Source organism: Coturnix japonica, chromosome 2 (assembly GCF_001577835.2).
Source record: "Coturnix japonica isolate 7356 chromosome 2, Coturnix japonica 2.1, whole genome shotgun sequence".
NCBI classification, from domain to species: Eukaryota; Metazoa; Chordata; class Aves; order Galliformes; family Phasianidae; genus Coturnix; species Coturnix japonica.
The window spans coordinates 24,037,435-24,050,792 of record NC_029517.1 but is presented as its reverse complement, the minus strand read 5'-3'; the positions used below and the strand labels follow the sequence as shown (position 1 = coordinate 24,050,792).

The following is a 13,358-nucleotide window of genomic DNA, read 5'->3' as shown; positions in this document are numbered from 1 at the left end:
CTGGTGATTCATAATTTCTTGATGAAACTTTTGGAGCAGTTTGCAGTGTCTGTATGAATAGCATGGGAAAGCCTAGATACACTAGGTAAAATAAGAAAGATGAGGATTTTTTATGCTTTAATTTATATGTTTGAATCAGTAGCCAATGTTTGGTTTCTCCTGTGGATAGAGAACAGCCCTTGCTAATTCCCGTGAAAGAACTTGTTGCAGAGAATTGAATAGAGGCCTTGAATTTTATTTCAGCCCCAACATATTGAGATTAAAGAAATATGTTGCTTTCATCATCTGGTAAAAATTGTTCTTGCAAATTCATTGGGAAGTAATACTTTGTGTAACTAAAAGATATGAAAATATGTGAAATTACAATGGGAAGCCACCATAGTGGGTATTACAGACGTCAGATAAGTGAATTTGAAACCTTTTATTTGTCAGTACCAGAGTCAGAGGAATATCTTTTAAAACACTGTCTGTTCCTCATCTATTTAGTATTTTCAGTACCAAATTTTACCTGGGCTAGTTCATGATTATTTGCTAATTAGAAGTAAACTTGCTTATGAGTGATAGACTGGGTAATTTAGTGACATGGCCTCATACTAAAAATTTCTTCTCTATTTTTCCTTCTCTGTATTTCCATTTATTTCAGGTGGAAGACCCACAAGTGGCGCAGATGCCAGCTAGTACCATGGCATGTGCGCCAAGACAGTCCAGGAGCACATGAGACTTGTGGACCTGGGTTGCAAGCAAGAGGTTAGAACCTTTCATTTATTCCTCAGAAGTCTGCAGCTGTACTGGGGTGGAAAATGCCATAAAATTCAGTCATTGTAGATTAACAATAATTTGATTTCTGGGGATCAGCAGAGGAAAATACTGAATGCTGATATAGTAGCGTGCATTCTAACTGCCATTTGGCAAATGCTTAATTCGTAAAATATCAAATTTAATTTATTTTTAAATATAGATTCTGTACCAGTGGATAACTCATGTTATTATTATTTCTTAAGTTTATTTCAACATAGTTACCTGAAATAAGTTTTGCAGGGGTGCTTGTGGAAAGTATTTTGTCAAGAAGAATTTAAAAGGAAAGCGAGTTCATTTTAAATTCTTCTTTTTATGACAAAACTTGTGCAAATTCACCTGTGAAAATAGGACATTTTTCAGCTAACATTGTTATGAAGACATGTTTAGGAGTGTATCCACAAGACCAGATGTAAAACTTTTGTTTCTTGCAAGTGTTTTTCAAAGATGGTAGGGATGGGAGAACCCTACAGTAATTTTGGACTGGAAGACCAGGGTTTTGGACCCCTCAGACCAGGGTCAGTTTTAAACTCAGATCTCACCCTGGCTGGACCAGATTGGGAAGAATCATGTCCCATTGAATTCTGAGTATCTCCAGCGATGGAGATCAAACAATTTCTCTAGGTACTTGCTACATTTCTTGTTTGCTTATGAGCCTATAAGAAAATAAGTTATTTTCCTAATAACTAATCAAAAATTTCCCCTTCCACAATTTGCATCTGTGACTCCTTATTCTTTCACTTTATACCCCTAGGAGGAGTCTGAATCTCACCTTTTTATACCTTCCAATAGAGCATAAAGATTGTAGCTGTTGAGGGCAATGAGAGCACAATAGGTGTAGGACTTAACACCATTGAAGTTCATGTGGTTTCTACCATCCTATTTCTCAAGGTAGTCAAGGTCCTCTGAGCAGTAGCCTAACTCTTCATTTAGGTGCTGACTACTTCTCTCAAGCCGTTGTCCTCAATTTTGCTGAGGGTGCTTTCAGTGTAGATTGTTAAAGATGTTGACCACTAATGTTTCGCTCTCTTGAACAGCTGCGAGTTGGGTTTCAAATCTACTGATCCTTTCAGTCCAGTGACCCTGACATTTTTTCTACCATTTGCATTTGGTTCAATATAATTTTAATAGCCAAATCCAGCTTTATGGTCACCCATCTACATAGAAGAAAATGTGTATTTATCAGAATTGTTTATGTGTGACTATAGTAAGGAGATGCTTTTAGGTGTATTAAATAAACTCAGTCTGAAAGTAATTACAGTTCCCACTTACTGTGTTACAGTAATTGAATTGCTTTGAACTACTAGTCAACCCTGAATTTCAGGAATGATTTTTCTTTTCCTTTGCTGAGTGTAAACTTCTACCTGTTAAAACAACATTTGCTCAGCAGATTGTAGAATTCCTAATCAAGGGCATTGTTAACTGTAGAACTGAAATATAATGGTCATTAATTTCCTTGAAGTACTGAAGGAAGTTATGGTATAGTAAAAAAGTCAGAGAGTGAATCTTAAGCTAGTAACTTCTATCGATTACTCAGAAGGTGTTATTGGAGATCAATTTAGAGCTTACCACAAAACAAAACATGAATGTTTTGCCTATATTGCCAAGATGAATGTCTTCTGACTGTGGTAATTCTTTCAGAGTTCTGTAACTAATGTAGTCTGTGAGGGCTTCTCTAGAAGTTTATAGTTGTGTTGTAGTACCTAAATCTGACCGCTTGGACTCAAACTTGTTAGTAATGAAAGGCAGCTAATTGGACTCTATTATTCGTACATGTCTTGAGTTTCAAGATGGATTTTTTTTTTTTTTTTTTGTGTTGTTGATATTGTTTAGTTGGTGGTTGTTGAGTTTTTGTTGTTGTTTATTTGCTTGTTTGGTTTTATGTTCCAATTCATTCATGTACAGTGTACACATACTGAACAATATGTATTTTTGAATTAATGGGCATGCAGTTTTTAAAGCTGTTGAAACAGCTTGACAGTATTTCCCTCTGGTACTTCGCAGAGTTGCTAGAATTTGATCTTAGAAAGTATAACACATAAGACACACAGGTGTCTTATTCCTACAAGGAGATATAATGGGATAACTCTCTAGTATTATGGGATGGTGTGTAGGATGAGCATCCTTAATTAAGAAACCTGGGAGCAGCTAACCCTGAAGGGAGTTGGTGTCTTTTGTAGAATTCTGTAATTGTTCCTGAGGTTAGGAGGAAATATTTTTCTTCTGTTTTTTTTTTTGTTTGTTTTTTGTTTTGTTTGTTTTTTTGTTTTTGTTTTTTTTTGGTTTTTGTTTTTTGTTTTGTTTTGTTTTAATTATTATTATTTTTATTTTAAGTCTAGAAAGTGTACAAAAGTTATTATAAAATTTATGAAGGAAGGTGAGTTCATTTATCAATGATTCTTTCTGTCACAGTCCAACTATCTAAATATCTTCTGGGCTGTTGTGGTTAAATTTACTAGCATTAATGCCAGAGTCTTTTTTAGCCCAGTATTTTTCCCACTGATATAAGTGACAAAATTATTATGAATGTTAAATTTAGAAAACATTATGTCATATTTATCTCAGTGTTTTAATACCAACCAATGTGCTGAATAGTCTAAATTGACATTCTATAAAGGCTAAATAAAACTAGTACAGTTTCTGTTTAGGTTGGGATAAGTAAGATATATCCTGATTTATTCAATGACTTTACAGCGAATATGACTTGGAAGTAAAAGCTGAAGATTTGCGCAGAAGTAACATTAACTTTGGAAAATATAATTCTGCAGTTCACTATAATATTGATGTATTTAGTTTGTATTTCAGAAAATTTGCTTTTTGAATGTGGATAGTTTGTTTGAAAAGTTTTATATAAAATGTCTCTAACACAGGGTATTAACATATAAGCTCTTCCCTCCTACTAATTTCTGCCATGAAAATAGCTAAGTATGAATTTTTAGTGGTACCCATTACCCTGTTCCTCCCTATGTCTCCCTCCCCCCTCTCCTCCCCCACCCACCCCCCCACCTCCCCCACCCCGTGCAAGAGAGGATTTAATGCAGTGCTCTCACAGAAGGGAGGCTGACCTGGATGCAATGCTGATTGAGTTCTGCCCCAGATAGCATTACAGAGATTTTACCAGTATCTGAATCTCAAGGAAGACTCTGGAAGAAGTTTTGTCTTCTCTCCTTTCTTATTCTTAGCTTCTTCCTGAATACTTGGCTTCTCATAAATAATGTTTCTATAAGCTACAGAAAACTTTACATGATACCATGTTGTTAAAAGTTCTGTACATCATTTATTTAAAGGCTGTTTTTTATTTTTATTTTATTTTATTTTATTTTATTTTATTTTATTTTATTTTATTTTATTTTATTTTATTTTATTTTATTTTATTTTATTTTATTTTAAATACAGATTCAGAAAAAGCCATGGAAGTCTCTTTATCCACCCCAAAATTAGGAAACGCTAAACACTGAAATATGAAATCTATTTGGCATAACATTTTGATACTTCATTTATTGTATAATACTGGAATACAGATATTTTAACATATACTTAAGCAATTGTTGCTGATTTCTGTACAAACATTTACTATATTTTGAGTATGCAGACATAGCAGAATTTCTTTTTCAATTGAAAAAGAGTTCTCACTGAAATTTCTGATGCTTGTAAAAACATAAAAATACATGTTCATTTCTAGTTTGTAGATTGCTCCAAAAGTAGTGCCTCCTATTTCTTCCCATGGAAACTCCAACAGCTACACAGAGCTCAATAACACTGTTTGTTAAAGGAAATTGCCAGCTACAAAATGTTTTTTCTCAAAATAAGCACCACTATTAGCTGATTCATGCAGGTGAGCTGATGAAGATGCTCTTCATTTTGTGACATGGCAGCTGTGCATGGATTTCTGGAACCTGGCTTGTCTTTTACATTGCTGTCACCACAGCTGAAATGCACCACTCACCACTGTACTTTGTTCACATCTGCTGTTTGATCTCCAGAATTGTTCAGCAAGTATTAATGAATGTCAGTGGGTGCCATTTTCTCTATCCTGGTTCTGATTTGATTGTCTACACAGCAGTGCTATAACATGTATGGGAACAATAGATGTGTTAAATAAGAAAATAATAGGAAGGTATCTATGCTTTTATCAGTACTTAATATTCAACAAAGCACTGAACCATTCGTATTTTAGTTAGAAATATAATTACATCTGAAAGAAAAACTAAAAGTTAGAAATCATTAAAAACAACTGCTTGAGTGTCTAAACTCAAGTGTGAATAAAGCTGTAGAATATGCATGCATTGCTTTATATCACATCTTTGCTATTCACATTTCCATTCTTCAACCTTTTTGTCACATTGGTCTTGCTTGGCAGAAGAGAGAATTGATCGAACCATAAAATTTAGATTTGTGATTCATTGTTAAAGACAGCTCTGTTTCTAGCTGCCTTATATAATGAAGGATTTGTTACAAGTCATATCAGTTTAAATGAACATGTCACAAAATTAGAAGCTAGGTCAGTGCAGAGGAAAGAGAAGAAAAGAATTATTATTATTATTATTATTATTATTATTACTATTATTATTATTTTAATAAATTCCATCTAGAAATATACATGCATATCATGGGAAACTATTTATTTCAAGATAGTAACCTAGCACTTAATACCTGAGAAACATATTCATTGTTATAGTCATAAACCTACTTGAACAAGGTAGATAGGCATGATAATTGTGTTTAGTTTTTATGATGAATGAAGATTTACAGTCATATCACTAGTTAAATGTCATCTAACAGTGGGTAAGTAGAGCAAGAATGTATTTCATAATCATAGTAACTTAAGACTTCAACTTTCTCATGTTCAAAATAGTCATGTGTGGGTGATATGAAGGCAACAGTGAGTCTGAAAGTTCCTCTTTCTTACGGATGAGCACAAGAAAAGCCATATTTTACTGCAGCAGCATTTATGTAATGTTTATTATCATGTGCTGTTTCTCATTTAACAATAGTAAACTAATCAGATGTCTTGATATGTCATATGAAACATAGAAGGAGGAACACAGAGTGTTAGCAGATAAAAAATACAGAATCTGGAACATTAGAACAAATGCTTTATGAAATCAGGCTTCTAGTATTTTATGGTGATACAGGCTATAAAATGTACTGAGGAACAGAAGAGAAACCTGCTCAGTTAGGGTGTGCTAAGGAGACTGCTTTGTAATTCTTATGTCTGACATTTATTAGCACATAGATAACTTCAAAGCAGAGATCTATTCAGTGAGCTTTATTAGCATATGTAGTTCAAAATTATGAACAACTGAAGCGGTTTTACATTATTCTATATTTGAATCTTAATATGTTGACAAACGTCAGCTCCTCAGTTCTGAAGGAACTTGGAAATATTGTTCAAATCCCTTTTGAACTGTATAAGAAAGTCCAAGGAACTTGCTTGCTAAAAAGGACTGTTTTGCCAGTAGTCTTTGCAGATTTAAGCAGGACTTGTTGGATCACATCCCAGTGCTAGTGAAGAGGACACATAGCAGATACATCTCTTATGCCCAAACTGTGATAGCCTAATCGCATCAAGATGTGTATGGATGGATGCACTGGGCTACCCTGGTGACTGAAAAGAGATTTGCAAAAGGATGTGTAGCCTGCAGTCCTTGCCACCATAAATCTTCCTCGGAGTTTTGTAGGAAAAATGGGATGAAAATTGTGAAATCTGTCAGCAGATTCTCTAGTAGCTAGAAGAAGGTTATTTATAAAACTTACGCAGAATCTTTAGTAAGCTTACTGTCAGACAGAATATCTCAGAAGGGCTGTACTTGATGTCACTGGGAATTGGCCAGTGATTATTAAAGGTCTGATCCTGAGGTCTTACCATTCTTCATTCATAGCATGTAAATAGTTATTTGAAAGACTGTGGAGTGGGAGAACTAGAGGAAACTTCCCAGGGTTGCTGCAAGCATGTAATTGGCCTTGCAGACTTGTTTGAGCCATGAGGAGGCTCAGAGGTAGAACTGACGGTCAAAAGCATTTTCCTCTCATTGTAGATAAGCAGTGACAGCAGCCTCCCTCTCTGGGCATTGGTTACTTGGAGGGGGCATTTACTCTTGTGGCTATTTTGTACCCTCATCAAAAGCACAATAAAAGAGACAAAATGACAAAGGACTGCTGCTCTTTCATGGAGCTACAAACTATTATATTTACTCCAGCGAGATATGTCAGATAACAGTGCCCTATCATCTAGTTCTCATGACTGAAAAGTCACTGCAGGTAACAATGGGCAGCTTCAGTTTTCATACAGGAGAATTTGGACAGTAGTGCTCAAAGCTACTATTGCTGTGAGAAATTAATGGTTTATTGCCAAAACAAGACCCCAGATCTCCAGACAATCCCCTGAAAAGATTTAGAAGTAATACATTGTTACTCTTTGTCACATAAAATACTCTTGGGCTTCCATTTTCCCAATATTACTGGAACATACTCCTGCTTAATGTATGTCATGATAGAAATATTTCATCATGAAGTGTCTATTCTGACATATCCCACAGAAATAGAAACAATGATAAAGTTGTAGCCTAGGCAGCATTGATTGTAGTTCTAAGAAATGTTAGTAATTGCTGGAATCATTTTTTTTTTTGCTTTTCCAGAAATCAAACAATGATTTTACTACTAAATATTTAACAAATTAAAAAATAGTAGCACGAGTAAAGCAGACGATATTAGAGCACTCCCATTTGTAAAACAGTGTAATTTCTAGGTCTGTTTGAGGTCAATAAATCCCACACTTCAGTGAAATCATGATGATAGTAGCAATGCTGGAAAGATTCTTATAAAAATCCACTCATAGGAAGACTTTTTCAAATACACTCTTAGTGTTTGATTATGCCACCAACAAATTTGTTATTAGCCTGTCATCCCCCATGGCTTACTGGTAACAGTGCTATCAGATGAAGTTTTAATTATGTCAAAATTCCTTGTCTAGAAAATTTAAACTGATGTTTACTTCACACATTTCTTCTGTGAGATTATAATTGTTAAATGCCAAAACAATGCCCTAAGTGAATAGTTTCCTTGTTAAATTTGATTTTTCTATTAGCCAGACTCCTGCTTTATGCTTTCACTTAACAATTACCTGCTCTCAATTCAGTAATAGAAGAGCCACACTATTTCCACTTACTGCTAATGTCTGTAATAAATGTGACATGGTTGTATAGGCCAAATAATTAGTTTGACACTGCATAGCTTCATAGAAGTTGAAGACATTGCCCTGTATAGTAAGTTAACCATTGATCTCAGTGACATTTAGTCAATATAACTAAAGAACCACGAATTTGTTCAAAGATGCAGGGTCAGGGTTTGCCCAAATTAGCCTGTGTGTTGAAAAAGTAGATTGTATTCTTAATATCTACATTAAAAATAAGGACATTATGGATTCCTGGCCAAAAATAATGTATTAATGGTATGTATACAGTCGTCAAAATCCCTACTTTAAATAATGGAAAAATACCTGCTCTTCTAACTGTCACAAGGAATTATAAACCTTTCAAGTAGATACCTGAATCTGTAGAATAATAATGGTAAAATGTATCCAGGTCATGTCAAATAGAAGTAATATGAATAGTTATGGACAGGCTCTCTGAAAATTAAGATTCAGGAATTGATTTGGAATGCCAAGCTGTCCTTTAATTTGTGTTGTTATTAAGGTGAAATATTTAGGTCTCAAGAATGAAGAGTTTTCCTTCTTTGATTGGTACAGTGGAACTGACAGTTAATCTGAAAAAAAACACAACACCTACTTGGAGTTAATCCCCAGTGGAACTTCTCATCTGGGTCTGCTTGAAGTAAATTAGATGCATTAATATGTTTCTGAAGAAAATTTATAGCAGACTGAATACCTACCCCAGAGTAATGTTTAATAATCAAGAAGAATATTGGCTTTAGAAATACTCTGTTCAGCTTGTAAAGAAGTATGTTCTTCTACCGAAAATGTTTATGGCCTATCAAAGAATTAGATGGAGAGACAGTATCTAAAATGGCTGTTAATCTTTAGAGGTTGATTATTAAAAGTTATTGAATTAATCAGTGAACTATATTTTAGTCCTTTTGTAAGTATAGTTTTGATTACTATAAATGGTGGCCTATGCCTCTCAGAGAATGAAGTGAAGTTAATGCTATTAGTTTCAGTGATGGGCACACATGCCAAGGATAAACACAAGACAGGACTTAGGTTTGACCTCAAAGAATTTCCGCACAGTAGAACTTCTCTGAAATATCTTACCTTGGGATATCTGCTACACATTATTTCACAAGAATCCAAAATCATAGTGCAGACCTGCATTATTGCATTCATTATGGTTTTCCATACTGTTTGCCTAACTGTAGAAATCCTGTGTTGTGTACCATTCACACATCATTAAAATAGTTGTATGGATTTTCAATTTTTAGATACTTTTTCTCTTTGAATCACTACGTCACTACAAAAAAAAAAAAAAAAAAAAAAAAAAAAAAAGGAGGTGGTTTCTTTGTATAAATCCACCAATAATAACCGGATTTGACAGATTAATTGTATTAGACAATGTACAGCTGGTCGATCCCCCAGTAAGCACAACTTAATGCCATACTGAACCTATAGCAAACAGTACTGGCAGCACTGAACCAAAGGGCAGTCAAGGATCATGGAAATAGTTTCCTTAGCATCTCTGGGAAAACAAACCTCCCTCCCTTTCAGTGTTTTAGCGCAAAAATGTGGCAAAAGCAATTCACTCAGGACCTTTGGATGTTTTAACAGACACGTGGGTTTGGAAGAGACCATTTGCATCATCATGTCCAGCTTACTACAATCATCATGAAGTAAAAATTTAATTTATAACTGTAAATAGAAAAAAAAACCAAAAACTTATATAATGAAATAAAAGGGCAGGGAGGCTTGTGCATGTCAAAAAACCTTTGAAATTACCTTGCAACAGTCTTAAAAAACAAACAAACAAAGCCGTTGCTTCTTCAAGTGTTCTTTTTTTGTTTGTTTGTTTGGAATGTAAAATAATTTATAGTCAATTTTCTGTTTTATTTTGAAAACTTGCTTTCAAGCCCATTTTTTCTCCAACAGTTGAACATGATTATACCATAATACTTCGGATGGAAAAATTTGCTTTTTTTTTTAATTTGCATATGAGTAAAACAATTACTGACAGCACAATTGAAGTACTATGTTTAAATTATGGAGCAGAGTGTAAAATAAATCATGATATTCCTTCATATGTTTAGAGAATGATATATTCTGTTTGGATGTAGTGTTGCTGCAGCAATTGGTGATCCAAATTACTTTTACAGTCATTATGAGATACTGCATATGCTGTGTGCTGTGAAATGTGAAGAAGCATAAATATGATTCTCTTGTGTGAACAACTGGAAGTTTTCAATCTTGTTACTGCAAAATAACTTTTATGTTGTTTGGGGCTAAGAAATAAGATTTACATAGGCTTAGGTTAGAATAATAGATAAGCAACAATGTTAAAAAACAACAACAACAACAAAACAACAATAACAATTTATCCATGAGGAGCAGCAATAGAATACTGTTAAAGACTGTGTCAATGGGGCAGCCCCATTCTTTTCAAATCCTTATGGGTTTTTTTTTTTGTTTTGTTTTGTTTTCTTTTCTTTTCTTTTTCTTATTTTGTAAATGTTTTTAGGTTGTAGCTGTCCTTTTATAAAAAATTACATCCCTGTTTATTGGTACTTCACCGAAAGCAAATACAATTTGTCTTTCAGTCTTTCAAAAATGAAAAATTGTTTGGGCAGTAATACTGTTGCAAGTGGCAAAGTATTATCCAGAATGCATTTCTAAATATTATGTCTTTCCTTTTTAAAATATGTGCTTTTGATACAGTTTTGTTTCTTATGTGCCACAAAGCTACTGAAGATGGTACTGCAAGTTTTTTAATGTCGGAGTTATAGCTTTTCTCTGTAGGATTAATGTAATGATACTGTGAAAATCAGTATAACAGATATGGAGAACACGGTGATAACATGGATAACATAATATTTACAGTTGTCAATGAGATTTTTTTTTTCCTGCTGTGTACTGATAAACAAATGGTAACCGAAAGAGAATCTCAATAGAGTCATTCAGAAAGATCTTAGGTATTCATTTAAGATATAACTGATTACAAATGTTTGTTTGTTGCGCAGATATTCTGGGATTTCAGTGTGATTTTGTGGTAGTGTGCTGTTGACTTAGTAAATTATAGATGTTTGTGAAAGACTGCCAAACTAAATCCAATTCTTTTCTTTGTTTCCAGCAATTACTTGTCGCAGACAAGACGGAGGACAGGCTGACATCAGCGAGTGCCTTAAGTATGCTGGCCCTTTACCATCTTTAACACAGACATGTCAGATTCCCTGCCAAGATGATTGTCAATTTACAAACTGGTCGAAGTTTTCTTCCTGCAATGGGGACTGTGGAGGGGTTAGATCAAGAAAACGCACTCTTATTGGTAAGAGGAACAAGGAAGATAATACATCTTTTATTAACTGTTTTGATTAATGCATGCTTTGCATTGAGGCTGCCTTATGACTCTTGAACATAGGGAAGTGGCTAGAGAGAAGTAAGGATAACACAGGAAGGAGGCGTTTCTTCTTTATGCATTTCAGATAGAGAAGTGCAAAGCAGACCATTTATTTTTCTGAAAGGTAAATCAGCATTATCTGTAGGGAGGTGAAAAATAATAATAAACCGACAACACGAGTCCAAAGAAATAAAAAACTGTATGGCCTGTATTTTTGATAAGCCCTCCATTATCTTTACACCAGAAGAGGCACAATTGTCTGTTATTTAACAAGTTTTTGTACCTTGTTTATGCTGCACTCTGATTCTACAGCCTGCCTCTTTGCACAAAGTGGTCAGGAAGGTTCAAACAATTACAGAATAGTTGTAGGTGGAGGTGGCTTCTGTAGGTCCCTTGTCCAAACCTCCTCTCAAGCAAGGTCACTTAGAATCGCTTACCCAGGGCAACATAAAGGCAACTTCTGAGTATAAACCTCCAAGGAAGGTAAATTCTACAGCCTCCCTATGCAACCTGCGCCAGAGCTCCACCCACTTTACTACAGCACAGTGTAGAAGTGCTTCCTGATGGTCAAGTGATCCAGTGTGTGATCCAGTTTGTACCCATTCCCTCTTGTCCTTGCCCTGAGCATCACTGAAAAGAGCCTAACTCCATCCTATTTACACCTAATATTCAGGTATTTATAAACACTGATAATATTCCCAGTTAGCTTTATTTTCCCTAGGCTTGAACAATTCCAGCTCTCTCAGTATTTTTTCACTGGAGAAAAACTGATGATGAAAAATAGAGTGGCAGTAGGCCTTTTCAGTTATTTGCACTTGATTTACATGTATTGTGTAAGCAAAGAGTTTGGGGAGCAGGTTTGCAATTTGCTTTCATTCTTCAGCACCCATAATTATAGAAGCAAACTATATCTTGAGAGTACTGTCTAACCAGATCGAGTTTTCACCAGCTTGGATTAGGTCTGCTTTTTGGAGTTTTGGTTCTTCATGCAGAACTGTAATTGGAAAAGTAAAACATTTGCTGAAATTTTGCTGGATCTTCTCTTAGAAAATCTTGTGAAGACCCAGATTTGACTTTTTTTGTCATATATTTCAGGCTGGTAAGAGCAATCATTTATTCTTAACAAGATCAGGTACTCTTTCTTCTTGTCTTGGCTACACTACCTCTTGGATGATGTTTTGTTGCCATAGAAATGCTGCAGCAGTAGAATGAATGCTTTTTAGCCTCTTGATACAGAGATGCATTTTCTTTTTTTTTTTTTTTTTTTTTTTGACTTCTTAGCTGCACTCTTGAATGTTAAATTTATGATTAAGCCAGTCCTTCCCCTAGCTGAATATTTTTTCTTTAGAGTTCTTTATGTTCTCACTTCTGTTGCCTTCACCCAGTAGCTGAATTCACTGCAAAAGGTAATAAACTACTTAAATTTCTGCCTTATTTTTGCCACTACCAAGAATACACTTTTTGAGTGATTTTTCTATTTATTACAGACATTCTATCTTGCAGTGTTTTGTTACTTTTTGTTTGAGGCAATGGTGTCCTTTGAAATTTCTTGAGGTTGTGCTTAATAGAACAAAAATGTTTTTCCAGTGATGTTTAATCCTTTTCCAGAAACTTTTACTGACTCCATGTGATAGACACACTGCCACTTTGAAAAAACACTTTATCTTCAATTTTATTTTAGACCTGCTCTTTTACTTCTGCATGAAATCAAGAGAGAAAAAAAAATCCTGTTTTCAAATTATAACTGGAACCTCAAGTGTATGACTTGGCTTGTGTCACAGCACTATTTGCCAATTAGTCTGTGTTGTCTGTGGAGGAGGAAAGCTAGCTAAGGGGGGTGCCCATTAGCAGTTTCAGAAAGAATATGATAGCATAAAAACCCTATCAGTTGCTTCATCCTGCTGTAAATCAGAAGATCTGTGAACAGTGAATAATTCATGATCTTCAAGAATGTTCATTGAGACTGTCTTGCAACTCCAGTGAACTTTATGCCAGATTTGCTTT

At 34.7% G+C, this 13,358-nt stretch overlaps 1 protein-coding gene across 9 annotated transcripts in view; it reads left to right on the top strand.

Annotated features, from left to right (window-relative positions):
* The window catches only part of THSD7A (thrombospondin type 1 domain containing 7A), a 258,813-nt gene that overhangs the window by 204,919 nt on the left and 40,536 nt on the right, over positions 1–13,358 (top strand). For all 9 annotated transcript variants that reach the window (XM_015853613.2, XM_015853618.2, XM_015853619.2 and 6 more), the window contains 2 exons: positions 644–747; positions 11,088–11,282. In XM_015853613.2, coding sequence (XP_015709099.1) covers positions 644–747; positions 11,088–11,282 — 299 coding nt within the window. The remainder of the gene's footprint in view (positions 1–643; positions 748–11,087; positions 11,283–13,358) is intronic.